The sequence below is a fragment of the Styela clava genome, chromosome 2 (genome assembly GCF_964204865.1).
Source record: "Styela clava chromosome 2, kaStyClav1.hap1.2, whole genome shotgun sequence".
NCBI lineage: Eukaryota > Metazoa > Chordata > Ascidiacea > Stolidobranchia > Styelidae > Styela > Styela clava.
The window spans coordinates 12,796,808-12,818,334 of NC_135251.1; the positions used below are offsets into that span (position 1 = coordinate 12,796,808).

At 34.1% G+C, this 21,527-nt stretch overlaps 2 protein-coding genes across 2 annotated transcripts in view; one reads left to right on the plus strand and one right to left on the minus strand.

The window, feature by feature from the left end:
• Positions 1-21,527, minus strand: part of LOC120336373 (fibropellin-1-like) — a 276,545-nt gene that overhangs the window by 242,349 nt on the left and 12,669 nt on the right. The gene's annotated exons all lie outside the window — the stretch shown is intronic.
• LOC144419832 (uncharacterized) lies at positions 11,783-19,694 on the plus strand. Its single transcript, XM_078109922.1, has 6 exons — positions 11,783-12,028; positions 12,731-13,188; positions 13,891-13,925; positions 14,232-14,364; positions 18,480-18,618; positions 18,908-19,694. The coding sequence occupies exons 1-6, from the start codon at positions 11,974-11,976 to the stop codon at positions 18,940-18,942; spliced, it is 855 nt and encodes a 284-aa protein (XP_077966048.1). The 5' UTR covers positions 11,783-11,973; the 3' UTR covers positions 18,943-19,694.

Sequence of the window (21,527 nt, forward strand, 5' to 3'; positions counted from 1 at the left end):
TATAACATACGTTAGAAAATTTAACCTTATATACGTCTTATGACGCGGTCTCATACCTATTCAAGGTGCATCGGTGTAATAAATTTAACGATCCAAATTAAGGGCAAACTATTCATAAACGAATGTCTTATTTTGTTCAAATATAATTAGTTGGTTCTGAATATGGTCATAATGACAATATGATGTGTTATTAGATGATTTACAATAACAAAATCCTCATTATTGATTAACAGGAACGTCTATTGCTTACTGACGTATACGGGAATTATAGTAAATAAAGGTTGAGTCCTTAAAGGGTTTCCTTGGTTAACACCCAGCAGGCCAAATACCTTACTCAGCAAACTTTGTTTTTGATTGTTTGAACCAGAAAATGAAATAAACTATTACTATAATGAACTCATTTTACGTTTAAGTTAGTCTTCATCTTTTAAATTTGATTTAAAACAAATTCACTAGACCGCTGAGAGTTACTTTTCACACGCTTAAGCAGTAATGCCCTCTTCCTGGTGGTTAGGACTTGATTATTATCTTAAGTGATAATTATCTGCAGGTGAAGGAGTAAGTCATTCTAAGAACTACACCAAATATCCATGTTCTCACAAGACAGGATTTAATTAATGCGTCAGGATAGCGTCTGAAGGCTTAATTACAGTTTGAGAATTAATTCCCATAATTAGTCTATTTCCTATGTAATTAACTTCAATCAAAATCGGTCTGTAAGATATTAGGTTCATTTCCTTGAACATATTTAATATTACAGAGTTGGTGAACTGCCTGCATCGTATGTAAGTTTACTGTTTCGTTTTCAGGTCATGCTTCATCAGATAATTATGATTGCTATCGAACCTTATTTTTTTTTTTAATAAGCGGTGAATTACATTTAAAATTAATCAGAATTTCGATTATTTTTTATGAGCGTACTCTTGAAAATTAGCTGGTTGCTGAGCCATGCATTGACATCTGCAAATGAAAAAGCATTTGCAAATGACATCAGCTCAAATCCATTGATCTGTTTACAATAAACAAAAATGTTCCTTGATGTTATAAACCATTCCTGAATCATCAAGTTATCAAGAACACAAAGAGTGAAATTTACTAGATAAGGAAATGTTAATGTCAACGATAACACAGTATTATGAGTTACCAGCAAGCTACACAATGTATTATTATGCCATAGCGTTAATGCATTTCAACATGCCTCAACTAAGAGTTTGGAAAACTATATATATATATATATAATATTTTATTAGTTTTATTCTTATTAAACTCATTTTGGTAATTGGTATTAGTTGAATTGTACGTTCTTGACGTGTTATATTCGTACGTAAACGCAACGTAATATTCCAAAAACGTTTAATTGAGTACTCAAGAAAATGAATTTCAATATATTCCGATGAAAATTACTTTTCAAATATACTATACAAAGTTTGGTAAATTTGTTGATTTTTAAATGTCATTCATACGTGGCGAAGTTACTGTGAAATAGGTGAATTTTATAATTATTATTAACAGTGTTCATTCATATAAAAGTTGGAATATATAAGCGATACTAAATATTCATGAAATGTTAAAATGTGATCTGGGTTCACCTATACTATTTTAATGTTTAATCTTCAATAATTCATTTTTTCTTGAAATGAGTTTACGTCAAACGATAATGACGCGTTGGATTCATGGCTTTGTAACAAAGTTTTTTTAAGGATTTCAGCATTTTGATGAACGACCTTTTATCTTGCCGTAACACAATAAAACGTCATTTTAAGCAAAAATCGGCATTGCCCTTTACGCTATATTTACAATTTCATCTATAATTACTCGAACGGTATATTGATGGCGTCAGAAGGAAATGAATTTTTGGTCAAATGTAATTATTTACATAATTAAATATTATGAGCATATCACGGAAATACTCAAAACATATATATTCAGTTTAATAATAAATGTAAATCTGTGCAACAAAAAAGTTTCTAGGCGGAAATTCGTTTACAAATGAACTGATGAACCATATATAAATTATGATTAATACTCAGTTGCAAAATATTCGCAGTATACTTGATTTCTGAAAGTTTTTTTTACAAAATTTATGCTTCCTGGAATATTTATAATAACCAGTTTTCCTGACAGGACTGACTCGAAGTGCTTCAAGTGATGTGTTAACCGGTACCTACTAAATCTACAACTAAAATGAAAGTATCAACCCCCCAGTATGGAGAGAATTCGACACTATATAGACTGATACTGGTCCGAATTCGAAAGATTTTTTCTCATTCGAAGCTCTGATATTGACTCAAAAGTTGAAACAATCAAATCAATTACAGCGTATAGTGTTCTGTTATGTTCTGTAGCGTTGTATGATAGCGTATGCTGTTCTGAATCGTAACGAAAACATCCTCCGTTGTACTTCTTGTTATCAATTAGTAGAAAAGTGTTTTGTAAATTTTTTTATTTTAAATCACAAAATTTTGTTTTAATAATTTTTGACACTGTTGAAATTTTCTCACAGACCGTTCTTTTGATCTGTAAACTCCCGTGTTATAATTGTTCATAATTAAACGTTGAATACTGACAAAAAATCGAATACAATTTACCAAAATTTCAGTATCACCGCTAGCAACTGTGAATAATACATTGTTTGATAGTCCGCGGGTCAGGCCCATAACAGGTCATATAATAAGGTTCTGTATGTAAGCTAGTGTACTTACTACATACTCAAGTATACTACTCAATTATCTCACCTATTAGTACTAAGATATTGAAACAGATGCCGCAGTAACGAGGTCGAATTAGCATAATTGTCACTCAAAGTATATGATAAGGTATTAAGTAATATGTACTTAAATGGGAGTTCAAATCAGGTATTTCACAAACAACCAGAATACTAGAAGACTATTGAAATGTGAAATTTAATAATTCTATAGTTCGAGGTTTGTCCAGCACCGCATTGTATACGTTTCCAATGCCGGATTCAAGACCCAATATTAACATATCAGACGGGAATAATAATTTGGGTAGGTTATGCAGAAATGAAATACTTCCAGTCTCTTCAAACTTCCTCTGAAATACATTTAAACATTAGTCAATATATTTTGATTGGTTATGCAGCATAAGTGCAAAAAGGTATTCAGTTATAGATAGATCATTTTAAAACAGTTTTCCCTGGAGTTCATAATAGAAATCGAATATAATTTGCTTGATTTTGTATTATCAAGAAACATTAACGTTGCAAAATTGATTTTATGTACAAGAAACTTTGAAAGTAATTCGTATCCAAAACCGTGAACCCCAAGACAAACCCTGTAAGTTGATAAACCTGATGCAATCTGCAAATATGCATCAACATGCTGCAATACCATTCAATCGTCTAATTTCCTAGAAATGTAGCAATGATTAACTCCTAATTAAACTCGCCAGTAAAGCTTTATCTACATATAAGGTTTCCAACGGTTAATTGTTTGAAAATCTCCATAAATCACGTAAACCGTATTGTCTAACATTTACAAAGATAAATTTATATCGCATACGTTTTAAATATCTTGAAGATTGCTATTTTAACTTAAAGTGTGGAAATTTCAAGGGCTATTTCAGTCGTTTCGATTTTCGCTCCTAAATTGCAAAACAAAGGATTCAAAACACAACTGAATATTATCATAAGATTACGATTAAATTATACTCTATATTTTGCTTCAATTATCAAAAAAGTCTTTATTTGGAGAATATATTCGACAATACTGTTGATAACTGTAGCTGTGAAACTTGCAACAGACACATTCATTTTAGAAGTTTCAATACGAAAAGATAACGAAGCTTATCTATTCATTCCATTTGTCCGATATTTTTGAGAATTTCTTCTGATTGAACATTGTTTACAAAGTTACGCAACTTCGGTTTCTACCTATGAAAGTTTTCCCTAAATATACATAGGCGTATAGAAAGCGTGTTTGACGCAGGACAGACATTGGGAAACTATGGCCCGCGGGCCACATCCGGCCCGTTGCGTAGTTCAATCTGACCCGCCTGATGCTGTCACAACCAAACTAAAACCAAATTTTGATGTTGAGCTTAAAATAGCTCAAGGGATTAGTTGAGATTGGGATTAAATTTTGTTTTCGAACGAGGCTTATTGTTTTCCACTTTTGCTTTTGTAACAGTGTAAATATTGTTCATAAAATGTAACTTTACGTCACGCTTACATGGCCCGCCAGTCTAGGTAGTCGAAATGTTTGTCCCCTCGTCCAAAAACCCTGTCCATCCCTGGTCTACGATCACACCACGTTGATTACACCCTTTCTTAAATGATCTCAGAAATTTAGCAACGTCGAGCTCGATTAGTACTAGCTTGGGTAAGTCAAGTCAAGTTTATTTTTCCAGCCAGTAAAAAAAAGCACAAACTACAAGAAAATGAAAATTTACACAATTTTACTGGGGAAGAGAAGTCGCAGGGAACCAAAGCTGGGAATCGAGCAGCGACACCAACTAGGAATACCGAGTGTTTCAGGCTTTTTTTAATTGTATACCATGATAATAATAAGTGCCATTTGATTATTTCAATCCATTTGAGTATTTTTGGTCAGAATTTACAAGAATTTTTAAAGGAAGCCTGAATTAGGTTTAAAGTAATGACGTATAATATATATATATATACATTTCTCTACAATCCTATTGCATAACAAATAAGGTTTCAGAATAATATCGAATTTTGAAGTGCTATTTTGTGTTTTGTGAGGTTCTGCGACAATCTATAATAACAGAAGGCTCTAATTGCTCTTTAAATTGTAATGTAGTCGAACATCTTCAATTGCTTGATTCAACGGATCCTTGTTATTCGTATCGATTTGAGTTTGAAATGAAAATTATCAACAACATAGGATTTTTATGCATCACTAATGGCAATTGGTGGCATTTCATTTGATTTTGTTTGGCGTTCGGCAGAATTCTGTCCTGTAATTTGACGATTCTAGACCAATGGGCCATGGTTCACTGCTGGGCCACATTTTTAAGTGGGCCACGACCCACAAGCCAATTAATTGCTATGGAAAATTTGGTCTCATTTGTGTCACTATAGTTAATTTTTTATTGCAATAGCAGTGAATAATGATGCTGCTTTTCATTCTAATTAATATTGAAGTGAAAGTTTTTCTTTTAGTTTTTGTTTTTCTTGTAGTTTTTGCCCTGCATGAAAAAGTTGATTAGCCACCGAAATGGGCCAAGAGAGAGAAAAGGTTGAATACCACTGGGCCAGACGAAGCGTCATAAACGCCGCGCCATGTGTTGATGTATTAGACATCTCGTGATATTTTGTATAGCAATTCTGCTACTCGGCATTCTGTTTTGTTGAATTGACTATCATTTTAGGTAAATGGCTATCTTTTACTAGTCTGCAAAAAAGTACTGAATTGTCGAAATTACAGCGTCTGATCACTGGAGGGAGCTAATGTGCACTTTACCTTCCGCGAAGTAAACAACGGCTCAGTGAGTATTCATTCCGAGAATGTACTGAGGAGACGTTACTGCGCATTGCGCACAATTTCATATTATTTCTATTTATCGCGCCAAGACAATACTAAATAAGAACAGATGTTTAAATTTACACCATTCTTCGTAAAACGCCGACTTATTTATTCGTTTTCATATCGCGAGGTATATTTATAAATAAACAATCTTGAATACCAGGAACGTCATCAGAAGCTTAAACATAGCGCAGACAAATATATTAATACCTTTGCTTCGTGAAATCGAAGTATTTATCACTGTCACAATAGTCTCGTCTTAATTAAAATGAGTGAACTGGGCTTCGTGTCACCATCGCACATGGTTTTGATAATAACGTGCAAAGGTTACAACAAAAAGAATTCTTCACGTGGACAACAAACAGAGCAAACATTTTATTTCAAATCTATATAGGAAACATTGGTATTAAAAGTTGAATACACTGGCTATATAGACGACTGCATGCTACAATGCGACAATCCTCTGAAATACATCTGAACATTCGTGAATAGGTGTTTGATTAGTTAGGCAGCATAATTGCAAAAATGTATTCAGTAATAGATCATTTTAAAATAGTTTTCCCTAGGCTTCATAGAAATCGAGTGTAATTTGCTTGATTTTGTATCAACAACAAACAATGCGACTGAAAACCAACCAATGGCTGGGTTTCTCATCACAGGGCTTTGGCGTCAACAAAATGTTCCATCAGGGGCCTAATTTACAAATCAGCCTCCGGTTCCGGATCCGAATAATCACCGGAGTATTCGAGAATACGACTCCGTCTTATCTTTATATATCAGTGTATTCAAACATCAAGTCCAGTAAAATTCCATATTATAACCATCACGATTTTTTAACAGATCTTTGATGCATGTTTGAGATTTAGATTGAAATGCTCTTAGGTCAAGGTACACATAGTTTATGCTCTTTCTCAATCAGTATCGTTTTCATTTCCTGACAACGAACGGCATTCTAATGTTTAGTCATAACTAAGCATTTTCACTGTAATGTAATGACGATCCTTCAACTAATGCCCGTTATGAAACCCATTATACAATTGTGATATTACTAATTTCGGTTTATGAGGAATAACACGCAATGTGTATACTATTCATTTTTTATGTAAGTTGTTTATACGAATTATTTCGGGTACATGACTGACGCGTTTTTAGCTTGGCAATACGAGAATCAGATAAATCAAAAAAGAAAATTTGTGATAGGGCGATATAGCCGACGCATTTTAAAAGAAATCCGGCATTTAGGTGAAAAACCGTTTGATATTGAAGCATTGTGCAAGTAGTACACATCAGCATCACAATTATTTCATATGTTTGGATATATTAAAACGAAAGTCGTCTTCGCAATGTGAAATGCGTGCAAGTATTCTGAATCGTGCAAGCTTTGCATTTGACTAAGTTACATAACTCATTATGTAACATTCAACGCCAACCAGTTCACAACAAGGCCAAACGTATACGTTGAACCCAGTATTATATAAAAGTTTATATGATGACTATTGCAAATATGCAATTGCAATTCGTGGAATGTGTATTCAATCTTATCGTGCATCGAGACAGCCATGTGACAGTCTCAAATCTCTGTAAACAAAACTTCATCAGTTAACTACTTCAGCGCCATGCTCGATCATATAATAATATTGAAATGTAAATTTTAAGAATTTCATAGTTCAAGGTTTGTTCAGCATCGTGCCATCGCGCCAAGAACGGTGGGGTTTCCCTGTAGTCAAATAGTCTATTGTAACTGTGATTAAAACTTAGATTTCTGATTTACATGACTTGCAAACAAAGCGAATTCTGCGTTGCAACTACTCAAATATACCACTGAAAAGTCGTTATTATATCAGATTGCACCTTAATTTCTTTTTCAAGCATAACGTAGAAAATGTGGTATTTCTAAACTCATAATCGGAAATATTCGAATTAAAAATCAGAAAACATTCATTTTTGTGTAGTCTGAACTACAGCGTATATGGACTCTGCTAATTTGGTCTAATTATCTCCGGACCAATAGCAGTCTGACCAAATACTCAATGTCTGCCAAACTACTCAAAAAAACGGCAACATTGTCTTGAGTTTTTCAAAAGTTCTCCTTATCTATTACATTTGAAATTAACGGCAAGTTATAATTGATATTCAAATGGATATGCTTTTAATTGAAAGGAAACTAAAGCTTTTACTCAATAATATTTTAAAATAATAACTTCAGACTGGCTGGTGGAAAAAATAGACTTTGCTAAGAAAAGAACATTATTGATATTTTAATCCCAATTTTACACTTTGTCCTGCATTTTAGTTGTATTGATTTTGGTTATATCCTGTTTATATTCTTAAAATTTTTGCAACAAATCTCTTAAATTAAACTTCCAAAGAATTCATGTCTGGTTAACATTTTTATAATTTAAGTATAAATAAACTTCGAACATTTATGGAATTGGGTCATTTCTGGTTTCACGAATTTGTGAAGAAATGAGAAGTTAAAATTGCACTTCCGGTTACAAAGAAAACGTGAATGCATGAATTCAACAAAAGAAATTCCATTTCTAAATTAGTTTTTTGCCGAGCATGGCCAAAGATGAACCACGCCTCGGCGGCGCGTTTCATCTATGGCCATGCTCGGTTGGATATTATGAAGATTCGTTGCCTTGATTGTAATTATAATATGCCTTGACATGAACACGGAGTGCAGAAAAGTCCTAGTTGTACTGCAAAGCGCATCTTTCACAATTGCTTCATTCTAATGTTGTATTTGTCTGATTCATTTTATATCTAATAAAATTCCATTCTCCAAAATTATTTCGAGAAAGGTTTTTGCTCACTTGTGTGCTTACGTTACTCAATGTGGCAGTTTTTTTGTGCCCCTCAATCTGAACTGGGCATTTGCTCTTTCACTAGCATTTATATATTGCTTTTATTTTGTAAAACATACATATTCTCATCGTTGAGACTAATATTTCTCGTACGTCGATCTAAGATGATAATTTTTATCAAAAACACTTATTAACATTAATACACTTGAATATAACACAATATATTTAACCGTCTTCCTGCCAACGGGGATTTTGGATATTTTCCTCTGACGTCAAAGTACCATTGTCTAATAAAAATATGAAATCATCATCAAATAATTTGAGTTGTGACGTACAAAAACATTTGTTCTGGTTGTATCATGCTAAAATATGCCACTCTCAAATCAAGTATACTTCGTTGATAAATGCTGCTCATTTAATTAAATAGTACAGATGGACGTGGGTAGATTACAAGTTTTAGCATCATATGAAGCCCTTACTAACTGAATTATCAAACGTTTTGTAAGGGGAATTTCCAAGTTTCATATTCTGATTATTTTATGCGAATTTCTCAAAATTCTAGATTTCGACTTATCAGAAAAATTTGACAAACTCAACGCAATACATAAAGTATTTGAGTTTTAAAGACTTACGTCACAAATGGATTGTTAAAATGATCTAAGGCTAAGTCATAACACATGTGTAACTTGTATCTGTATAACATAACACATGTGTATGTGTAACACATACTAATCTGCTCAATCGAAAAGAAATCAGAAAAACATAGTTTGAGTAAGCAAATATTTTCTGGATAAGATGACATTATTAAAAGAGCGTTAGGGTTTATTAGCACATCTTGGAATGCAATTCACATTGTGTTATGGTGCTTAGTTTACAAGGAGAATGATTCTTATCGCCTTTCAACCTCTTCCAGTCAGCACACATCATGTTTATCAACCGTCTCGCGCTGTTTTATTATGTTTGCATGCGGAGGACTTTGACATTAGTCAGATTAAACATCGTAAAACTACTTCCTATTATTCATGCATGATGGTTTGCTCTTTCTGGAAAATCCATACAAGTGTGTTCCACAGATAATAGAGGCTGTAACTATCTATGTTATTGAGATGATATGAATCACTGTATTGGTTTTCCCCGGTGAATATTTTGTACAGTATTCTGAAATTGAGTCAGGTTTGATTGACTAACTAGTCCAATTTTTTATATTCACGGTCGTAGATTGTGTTACCAAACCAATTTCGACGCCTCGAAAGAATTTTTAATGTTTACCATATATCAGACGGTACATTTATATCTCAAACGTGAAAATATCATTTTTTCCATTTCAAGTATGTTTTGTCAACAGCCTTCTGAAGAAAAAAGATTTCCTTCGCGAATTTCAATTGGTGTAATCAATTAATCCTAATTGTCTACACATGTTTAGGCAATTTGAATGATTCCTACGACTTCTTCCATTACGTTTGAAATACCACATTAATGGTCTATAAATATTTTAAGATTTCTTGAAAGATTCTCTCGATCTTGTCTACTTATATGTGTTTGTATCATTGATTTGTAGCATGTAATTAGATTACCATGTCAAGATTGATCTCTTCAATATCGGTGACTATAGTCAGAAAACACTTATATTTTCAAAACTTACATGGCAAATGAAAATATGTTATATGGTTAGATTATTGTACCAAACCCTCATTTCAACATGTCTCCATGTCGTTTTTGGTGACCAACGTTGCCTTTTTTACCGATTTCGATATCGTGTTACCCCGGTTACCACGTTTTGTGCTGCTAACTTGTAAAAGAGACAAAAGCGCCATCCATTTACGAAATATACCTTACTACACACTGGAAACTCATATTGAAACGCGGAAAAATGAACAAGACTGTTCTAACTGTAAATGATGGGTGGTCTTTTTTATGTGTGTCTAGAATTTTACCACAATTATGAAACATAACTGAAACATGAAATAGTAAAATTTATGGTGCGTTTTATAGATGAAATTCAATTCTGTGGGATGAACAAAAGGAATGAAACAAAATAATAAACATTATGTTGAACATATTCGTTAAAAGGTATTTTCGCACTGTATCATATTAGTATGCTTACTAATAGGGTCCTCGTATTAGACCATTTTGCACGAAAATCACTCCAATACAAAGCATATACGTTGTCACTGTTAAAAAATTTGAAAAAAGGATAAGCAGCTTGTCACGCCTTTAAATATTTCGTTGGCGACTAATCAATTTATTCTCTAGTTTTCTATCCGAAACATTTTGCTAAACGTCCAGATTTTATTACAATGTGTCCCGAATTAAGAGAAAAAACGAATCACACTCTTTCCGGCCTCAACATTTTCAATATGAATTTCATATTAATTGAAATTTAGGATTCAAAAGATTTGATCAAGAACAGCCGGCCTTATGTATTCATTGATCCAATCAATATCCGATCAACTTTTTGAATATTATAATTAAAAACATGAGATGATGGTTTGTTTAATTTCCCTTGTAATAGCGAATAGTCTTTGAATTTGTTTTTCAGGCGTTTTTAGAGAAACGTTAAAAATTCCATATGCAAAGAAACTTTTGTGCTCCCGAAATATGCGAACCAAGATGGCGGACATCGGAACGTAACATGGGTAACAGGTCAGGGTTAGGCCATAATTTTTTTCCAATTTTCCTTATTTTAGTCCTATTATCAGTTCGAAGACTAGCCAAGAGCCTCCCGTAGTATTTATACCTAAAATTATGGCCTAACCCTAACCTAGTACACATATTATATTCCGATGTCCGCCATCTTGGTTCGCATACTTCGGGAGCCCCGAAACTTTTGTTTTAATTGCATTTCAGATTTACATCCTGATACAAATCGAAGCACATGCTGTTCGCGTATTTCCTAATTTTTTTAACTTTGTTATAATTATTGAGCCATCAATTCTCATTTCTTTAATAATTGTTGTTGATAAAATGCTACTTCAGTAGTTCAGGCTACTGACAATAGCATATAGGCGGTGTAAATAGAATCGATGTCACTTTTATCTACATTCAATTTTAAAATCAAAGCTTGAAGGCCAAGGACAGTACGACAAACAGTAAAAAGGCAAATACAAAGTTCTAATCAATAGAACAATGGTGACCTCAATGTGTAACAAAAAGGCGTTTTCTAGCTATTTAATAATTGTACGCTACTTTTTTATCTTTCGATTTCAGAGCCAAGAATAATTAATTCTTTGACGTCATATATTTCAACAAGCAAATGTTACAAATAACAAACCTTAAAACATCGGTTAGTGTTTAACTATCAAACTCCATAAACCGTCTGTCGGGACATGCTTGTTTATTACCCGGATTCGAAGATACAATAAATTGTTGAACTTTTGTTTGAAGAGCGGGAGTGCCCAAGAAACAGTACACTAAACACTTTAATATCCAAGACGTAAGATAAGTATTTCTCGTTTATTTGTGTGTATTTGGTATTTAACGTGGCTTGTGTGTTGAGCACGATGATTTTTACGTAATATATGCCTCGGTTTGTGAGGTGAGAATAAAAACAGCAGCACTTAAAGAGAGGTCGTCCGAGAAGTAACAACGCTTTCTTTTTCTTACTGGTCAAAAAACACCTATTGGCGATTATCCTCTGCGTTGGTTTGAAATAGAGCAAGATGAAGCTTTACTTGGTTTTGTTTTTAGGGTTAGTGCTGCTGGTTACATTTGTTGGTAAGTCCTATTTTTTAATTATTACTACGCTTTTTAAAATTATGTATTCAGATTAATTTATATTTCATGCATATTCCAAATTCTTGAATCAAACTTTTGAACCTATATTTTAATTATCACTACGCTTTTCAAAATAATTTATTTCACATCACTAGACAGTATTGAAGCAGATTTAACTTTGAGCGGAGTTGTGGGCAATCACTCAAATGACAAGATTTACTGAAATCATGTAGAATAGATTTGATGTCCTACCCCCCCAGTAAATGTCGGTTGAGGCAAGACTTGAATCAGATTATCGAGTCAATATGATCAGGAAACAGCCACGAATTAGTGGATTCCTAATAACTCGGATATAAAGCCATTTTAAACATATCACATCAAGCATTCAAATACAAAGTCGACTAAAACGATTCATAAAGGCAATTTCAGTAAAGCTAAGGCCCAAACCCTAGAATGACCAACTATTACTGCATGGATATGAATATATAGAATAACTAAAATAAGTCAACATATACGATTTTCAAATTACTGCAATAAAATCTTTCATTTAGTGCAAAAAAACAACGGTGTAATAATTGGGCAGATTTTATGACTTGTATAATATTTTCAAATTTGTTGTGTTCTCAAGCAAGAATAGAAAAGGTTCGATGGAAAAATAATCACTCTACTATATTAAAAATAAATATTTCTTGATGCTTTTAGGCAGCACCAAATACAAGAGAGTGAGTAACACCGACTCAGATGCCGATGCCCCACCTAGTCCAAGAGTACGGAGAAGCTCAAAGTCCGGTAGCTCCAAATCCGGAAAATCAAAAAGTCCAAAATCCGGCAGCTCGAAGAGTCCAAAATCTGGCAGTTCGAAGAGTCCAAAATCTGGCAGTTCAAAAAGCCCAAAATCCGGCAGTTCGAAAAGCCCAAAAACCGGCAGCTCAAAAAGTCCAAAATCCAAGAGCTCAAAAAGTCCGAAATCGGGCAGTTCGAAAAGTCCAAAATCAGGCAGCTCTAAATCTCCATCAAGTCCGAATTCACCAGGCAGTTCGAAATCGTCAGCTTCTCCCAATTCCCCAGACACTGTTCCAAAGATACCAACTACCACGACAACCAAACCCACAACAACTACCACGACAACTACCACAACGACTTTGGCCACTACATCCGAGGTAATACAGGCCACTCAATTAGCATCATAAAAATGTATTTTGGGTTGCATCCTGAATATATTTTTTGACTGTTTAATAGCATATTTTTGTAGGATTTGATGTAATAAGTAATTCCCCGTTCCAGTGATACCCAAAAATTATGTGGCTCATGAACTTTTTCATTCGAGTGAAAAACTTCAAAAAAAAAAAGAAAAATTCTTTCCGCAAAAATAGATACTTTCATTTCAATTAAAACAATGCCACCCTGTAGCAAAGGATAGCATCGTCATGCATTGCCACCACCATCAATTATCTAAATTTATCAACTCCAATTTTTAATAAGTTTGTGGCCTATCTGAAAAGGTTTCTGTGACCCAGCACTGGATGAGAACCGGTGGGCTAGAATAATTTTAAAATATTTTTTAAAATATATATCTAATGTTGCGTTGCGTCAAGTAAAGGTAATATCATAACGAACTTTTATTTTTACTTTGAAAATTCCAAAACGTACAATCGCCATTTTTCATTTTTGTAATATTTATAAATGATAATATTTCCTCACATAAAATTACGTTCGATTTGAAAATTCACATGTTTTTCTGCCATTAATTATTCGCAAAAAGGTTGGGTTTAACGACAGTTATTTACATTGTAATACAAATGATACAATGTTTACATTCTGATACGAATATTATAAGAAATTTATTTTTTTATATTTTACAGAGATACAAATGTATCGACCACACCTTGATCAACAAGTGAGTATAACTGATTACTTTATGTAAGTAGTGTAAGTTTTAAAAATCGCTAACGTTACAAATCAGTTTTCTGCTAAATGAAATGAGTCAGTGTTGCCAGATTTGACGTTGAATTTTTGCAAAATTCTGAACATGGAGTGCGATTACTGTAAATATATCAATGGTAAACTGAAAAACAGTTGGGCATAGTAATGTATATAATCACAATCGACATTTGAATGACTGAATAAATAGAGAACTGTCATCAAGTTCAATGGCTATGAAAAAAAAATCGAAAACATATTTATACTTCATATATAAATTCAGACCAATATGTTCCCGTCCTCGGGATCCTGGTCCATGCAAAACTTCTAAAATTCGATACTACTTTGACGAAGACAAATCAGATTGCTTGAAGTTTGAATACGGTGGATGCAAAGGAAATGACAATAACTTCGAGGTTGGTAACAGTGATATAATACTGACGTTGGATGTGCGGGACAACTAAGGTTCTGACTTGATAATATATAGTTTTATAAATCCGAGGGATCAATATCTGAGAGGTTAATTTTAATAATTTGAGACTTTACTTATTTGCCCAAATAAAAGCACAATCTATTTTCTGACTCACAAATTTTTGCATAGGCATGCAAAAATAAAAGTTAAAACTGGAAAGAGTTTTCTTCCGGAAAATTCGGTACGAATAAATAAAATAAAAAGCGGGAACCGACAATTCATTCTTAAACGATAAAAAATTCTTATTACAAATGACAAAATTTAGGCTTATTTGCTTACTTTTACCTTTTTTAAAAGTGGTATATGTTGCCGTTTTAACATTTATTTGAGTTGAACAATGATATGTTGTAATAATTACACACCGGTATGTTATCGTAATAATTTGTATTATGTTGGATTTACAGCCCTTGGTTTCAACATTCGTGAATATGTACGTCTTCCTTCGATATAAAATAATATATCTTAGCATGTCCCATTAAATATCATTAGCCATAGTTAACCACATTCTTGCACTAATTGTAATATGCCACTTATTTCCGGGTTCATGTCATGACCTCTACAAGACAACAACTACCAGCACGGAACCACGATTTCCCCAATCATATTGACCTTTAGTCTCGAAACTGCCTGCGTTTTATACATGCCAAGTACGAGGTGCAGATTTTCCGCGACATGGTCTTTAATATTCAATTTGGGCCATACCTCTCTGGATATGTAACATAAAATCTCGGCATAATTTACGTACAAACGAAATATATTTAATATGTCAGTTTTGAATATTGTTGATTCAAAAAATTTGCATTGTACTCAATTAACCTCTCTTTTGTCATATTTCAGTGATATTTAGAATTTTTCTATGATCAATCACATTTTGTGCAAAAAATCGTGGAAACGTAAATAGATTGCGGATCTGACGGAAGTCAATTGTACAATTAAGCACGCAAAACGTGCCTAGTTTACGCAAACTAAGCCCAACAATGACTAATGCATTTGACACTATAACGTCCATTTGACAAATTTGCCATATTTTTAAATTTCTGAAAATATTCAAATAATGAGCAATGACACAGTTTTGTAATTTTGTCCGATTTGATCAATTTTTTTGCTGGTGTAACTTTGTAACTTATCGTGAAGAGAACAATCGCATTTTTCAAATATATCCGTTAGTTTATGCAAAATTTAAAATATTAAAAGACCAAACTACCTGATCACCTCAGTACCACAATTATTAAAAATTGGTGACCTGTTCGAAAACTGCATTTTTCAGGATAGGCTGGCAATTGTTTTTAGTGAAACGTGGTTCGTTTATACTGTGTGCGATCAGGACGAGATCCATATTTGTCAGATCGTAGAAAAATAAACACTTGAAATGATACGATTGCTGCTATTTGGTTTAGTCTAATATGTGATATTGCAGACAGTATTTTGATACACAATTCAATACTGTACTGCTTGCGGTAAAATCTGGTCAGAAGCTATTTATTATATTGAATTATACGCGAAACTCCCAATTTTATGTTGGAATTTGCAAAATGAAATGAAGACTAATGTGGTTAATTGTAAATTGAACAAATTTAAGCTTGTGATAAAATAGATATCATATTTTTGAGAATCCATTTCACCATAACCCACATGATCTAAGACGAATTTTGCCATATGGATCGGTAAACCCAGTAACGTATTGAATCGCCAAGTGATCATATTGGTATTTAAGTTCAATCGATTTAGCAACTTTTCCGAGCAGATTTGTAATAGATTTCAGCCATTTAAAAATATGAAAATTCCCACTCGGCGAAATTATATTCGCGTTGCTGCAGCAACTGAAAACTGAATTAGTAATATAATTGCTGCATTTAGTAAGACGGTTGCCACCTTTCATTGCCGGAATGTCGCAATTAATCACTCGTTATAATGATGTTTCAAGGCTACAGACTTTTCTCAAGAACGTAGAACTGCTGCAGGGGAATATCCACCAGCGGGCATTGTCCACATACATTTTCTAAAATCTAGACCCACGCCAATCTCGATGATGTGGAACGTGAGTGAATACAGCGTCTGCTCGAAACCTAGTATCCCCGTGGTATTATCAATTAGTAATAAAAGACGTTTCATTAGTACCAACTCAAGGTCAATTTTAAAATTCCTGAAGGCCAAATTTTAGGCCAGGAGGACCACGTTGGGTAACACTGCTTTAGTCCTATCATACAACAAATGGGGCATGGCCAGGGCGTTTTGTATTCCGTATATATGGTTGACACAGCCAGCGTACGAATCCCAATTATGACAAAACAAGAGCAACCTTTTACGTGTAAGCTTTATTTACATTAGTAGTACCGGGTGTTATAATGACACCTCCATTTACATCGCATTTATCGCATAATTAAGAAAGAAGCCATTCGTGTTTATCATATAAATATGAAAGTAGAATTCGGCGTTTTGCAATATATATCGCAGTACATGCGCGGACCCGCAATGAATACTCAAATGGGTACTGCCGAGGTATGTGTAGGTTAGGGTTAGACCATAATTTTATTCCGATTTTCCTTATTATATTTCTATTACGAGTTTAGGGACTGGCTTTGTTAGCCAAGTGAATATACCCATGTCCGTAGGCTTTAGTCCCTTACACAATTTGATGTTAAATAGGCGAACAAAATTAGTTACCTCCTGTGGTGGGATTCAGCCGGTTCGCACCGGTTCTAAAAAACCGTCTCACGGAATTTTATAAGATTAGCGAACCGGTTAGCATTACTGGTTATTGTCAATGTTCTGTTTGTAACATAACCGACTGAAAAATATGACTTTTGTGAAGGAACCGGCTGACAAAAAATTTGAATCCCACCACTGGTTACATCCATATTGGTTCACATACTTCAAGAGCGCCATCAAATGAACCTCTTTCAGCACCGATGTTGCTGTGTTTCACAAGGTGCACCTATCTGTATGCAATGTGTAAACATTTTTCCTTTGTTAGATGTATTATAGACTCATGTACCTGGTTCGTGCAATCTATCAAACCGGTAATGGCTTTCCCCGGTATCAAGACAACACACCTCAGCCGAAATTTCTAAACAACCAATCGCAGCACTCGGAATCAGATGACACTTGTCTGTTTGCGATAGACTCTCGATAATGGTATTCCAATCTGTAAGAACCCATATTGCAGTAAACAACATTGCACTATGTTTTTAATGATGCGTGCGGTGCGGATTTATTTATCGCGTGCGGTCTGTGTTTACCTGTCTTCCGTAGGCTCGTCGGTTACGTGCGATGAGGGACCTTCGAGTCAGGTTCCAGAATACCTAAACATGTTGCACCTGAAAATTGTTGCTGTTTTGTACACGGTTTACGATTACAATTTTATGCAAATGCAGGATAGTGCGTATGCCTCGTGAAACTGAAGCATACGTATCGGTTACTCAAAGCAATTTATTGCTTATTTATAGACAATGCTTTAGTATTAAAAAAAATATAAGACAGCAAATCACAAATATAATGACACGTAGGCCAAAACGAAGTAGTATCATATCTTTTACAATATACTGGAAGTCTTCCTTATACAAAATCTTCGTTTTCGTTGACCATCAGATCGCTGAAAGGAGATCGCGAAACTGCCAAACGATGAACAATTTTCAATTTTTTGGTAACGTCATCGGATAAAACTTCAGTGTGAAAAACAAACCCCATCAAGCTTAAAATTTTCTTCGAAATAAATAAAAGTAATAGGGAAATATTTAGGAAGCTTGTTATCTTAAAGCAATCCTAAACAGGGCTTAGTGCAAAACACAAACCTTCGGTTAACTAGAGTTTAATCCGGTGTCATATGCACTAATAGCCTTCTATACCAAGATTACTAACAACAACAACAATTTAACAAAACGACCCAAAGCATCACATCGCGTTCAAAAACCACCGTTCTAACTGAACATCCGTAATTTAAGTCATTAAATTGGGGCAACCGTCACTATGTATAGTTGCAAAAAAAAGATTTTCGTGACATAAAATAGTCACAACAGCAGCTGTTTTGAAAGGTAAATTTTTAAATTTATTTATCAACAGACTTACGAAGAATGCAAAGATCAATGTCCAAGAGCATATTGTCACCCAGAAGGCTGTAATCCAGATGTGATGAATTGCGATGGATTCTTGAGATTTTGCTACGTCGAAGAACTGCAATGCATTATGTGTCAATGCTTCGGTAAGTGATATTAAGGGTGCTCCCGAAGTATGTGTACCAAGATGGCGCACAACCTGAACATTGTATTGTACCAGGTTGGGATTCAGGTTGCGCGTCATCTTGGTATACATACTTTCGGAGCGCCATATTAAGCATGGTATATTTGATTCCAGAAGAGCGGTAAAAAATAATAAGTTTCTTGATAAAAATATCCCTTGAAATTACATATTTACGAAATCTTATTTGTTTTCATAATATCAGAAAATCAGACTCTTCGTTTATTTAAGCTTACAATCAATTTTTTTTTCAGAGTCAAGCCTTTTGAAGAAGATAGGTGGCGGATAAAGAAAACGCAGACTTTATTATAGCTAAAATTTTGTTTTGTCCTCGCCAAGAATGTAATTAGTGATTCATATCAGGCCGGGCATAGTTCCATCTATGGACTGTGTTTGGTAAAGCATATCTTAAATAGTCGTAGCTTTATTTTTCGATTCAGATTTAACCAAGCATGATATTCCATTCAAACTCAAACTCACTGCTAGGGTTGGGCATTTCCGAATACTTGATTATTTCAGAATCGAATATTTATTTCGAATCGAACCTTGACTACTCGGAAGATATTTTAATAATAAATAACAACATAGTTGTAATTGATTTTTTTTTTTCAATTTTAATCGGTCCTCCAGGCACATTTTAAAAATAGGGTTTTACAAAAAATTGAGGGATGGCCATTGACCTTCGGCGGACAAAAAAAAACAAGATGGCGACGATTCAAAATTTTCGTTTGAACGGATTCGATTACTAAGCTATTCGATTCGATTTGAAAATTCGATTGGAAATTCCCAACTCTAGTCAATTCACACGTAGAATAGCATATTATTTTAATCCTTTTTCTTATCACCCCATTCGTCCCGCGAAGTACAAATCACAAAAGGGACATTCCTATACTTTGCCGTCTCATGCTCCATTTGGGGTGGTAACACGTTCCCAAAAAAACACGATCAAATCCCGTCAATGTGAAAAATACTACACTAGTTTCATATTTTCATCTAGTTCGTATGAGTGTTATAATATAATAAAAATTAATTTGCACCGTGTTTTCTAAATTTCTATTACTATTCAACGAGAGCCCTATATGTTGTATAGATGAGTGAGTGTTGTTTCAAGGTTTTTTATTACATTGGATAAAGTCGCTTGAATGTGTACTGTAGCCAATCCTAACGCAACTTATTCCAATTCTGTATGAATATATCTTCAGTGAACCAAAGCTATAGGAATAATGTCACCAAGTTTTCATATTATATAATGCCAACAATGAGCCAATACACAAGATTCTTGCAACGTCAACTGCCCGTGTTCATTAATGAATGAATCAAACTAATTGATATTGCAAATGATTGTCTAGCACTTAGAATTTGGCGGTCTAGAAATATGTGTACCAATATGGATGAAACTTATTTTGTTCGCCTACTTTACATCTGGTTGTGTAAAGGGACTGAAACCTATAGGCAGGGGTATATTCACTTGGCTAACACATCACAAACAGTCCCCGAACTCGTAATAGAACTAAAATAAGGAAAATCGGAATGAAATTATTGCCTAACCCTAACCTGGTACACACACTACGGGAGTACCAAGAATGTTTTACGGGGCCAATCTTTCTCTCTGAAAAAGGCTCTGATCAATAGTAGCTCTTAGATTAGAATCTTCACAGAGTTCGTCTATATCAAATTTGTGTCACTTTGCTTGAGATAGTTCGGGGTGGACGCTGGTAAGTTTGACCCATCAAGGCAATCGGCTTCTGTACAGAGATGTCATAGTTTCAATGTTAGATCTTTTTTAGGATTGAAACTCAATTCTAAGATACCATTCGTTGAGGTTTTTGAATTTTGAATGATAATTCTCTTTCAAGATTAAAATTCATTTATATTCATGTATGGTATTATAGCAGTTAAGAATTACATAAGGTATTACGGAGTATGTGCCTAATGACGTAAAATTGATTATTGGCTATATAAAAGTAATGATCATATTCTGCAAAAGCTGTTGATATGCAAGAAAAAAGGTTTGATAATTTATCATCACTAAATTTTGTTACGTTGGTGTTACGTAAAATAATGTTTATGACGTTAAAATACTCATAATTTCATTAAAAAGTTACTATTAGTCATGCGTATACGTCAACTACATCCACGATGTTTCCAAATTGATTTTGAATCGAAACTTAACCTTTGTCTTAAGCCATTTTATGCAACGTGACACCTTTATGCCTACATTAGCTAAATGGTATGGTGCCACTGATGATGTAAATGACAGATATTGACTTATCCAAGTATATGCGTTACTGTTAGAAACCACTGTTTCTCACAATGTTTTCAAAACCACCATCAAACAACATTGCATTGATCACTGTAAAACGAATCTTTGTTCAAAACGTAGAACAAAATTCAAAACGGAGTGAATTAAGCTTCACAATGATAAGAAGAGTCTACATCAGTGGTTCCCGCCAAGGGCTCGTGGCCCACCAGAAAAAGCCACAGAGCAGTTGGAAGGGACCACCCTGCCAGGCGCAAAACTGCTTTTACTTTTACTAGAAAACTCTTGCTAGTTTCATTACTTGATAAGGTTATTTCATAAGATATTTTCCCTATGTTGGGGATGAATCGTTTGAACAAGGTGTTTTCCATTGATTGAGGGTGAATTGTTTGAACATAACGGAATTTGGAACTAATCAGATTAACACTATAAATAAAACTTGAATGGAAAAACGAGGGGGTCATGGGTGCTAATAGCTTCCAGAAGGGGGTATCGATATATAAAAGGTTGGACACCACTGGCCTACATCGTTAGATCAAAATGAAGCTTTGCTGAAGCACTATCGGCTTTTAACAATGTGATGCATATTTTAAGGAGGGCAAGCATTAGAACAT

Coding starts and splice junctions, on each gene's coding strand:
- LOC144419832 (XM_078109922.1), top strand. CDS start 11,974: ATGAAGCTTTACTTGGTTTTGTTTTTAGGGTTAGTGCTGCTGGTTACA. Junction 12,029..12,730: donor GCTGCTGGTTACATTTGTTG/GTAAGTCCTATT, acceptor TGATGCTTTTAG/GCAGCACCAAATACAAGAGA. Junction 18,619..18,907: donor CATTATGTGTCAATGCTTCG/GTAAGTGATATT, acceptor TTTTTTTTTCAG/AGTCAAGCCTTTTGAAGAAG.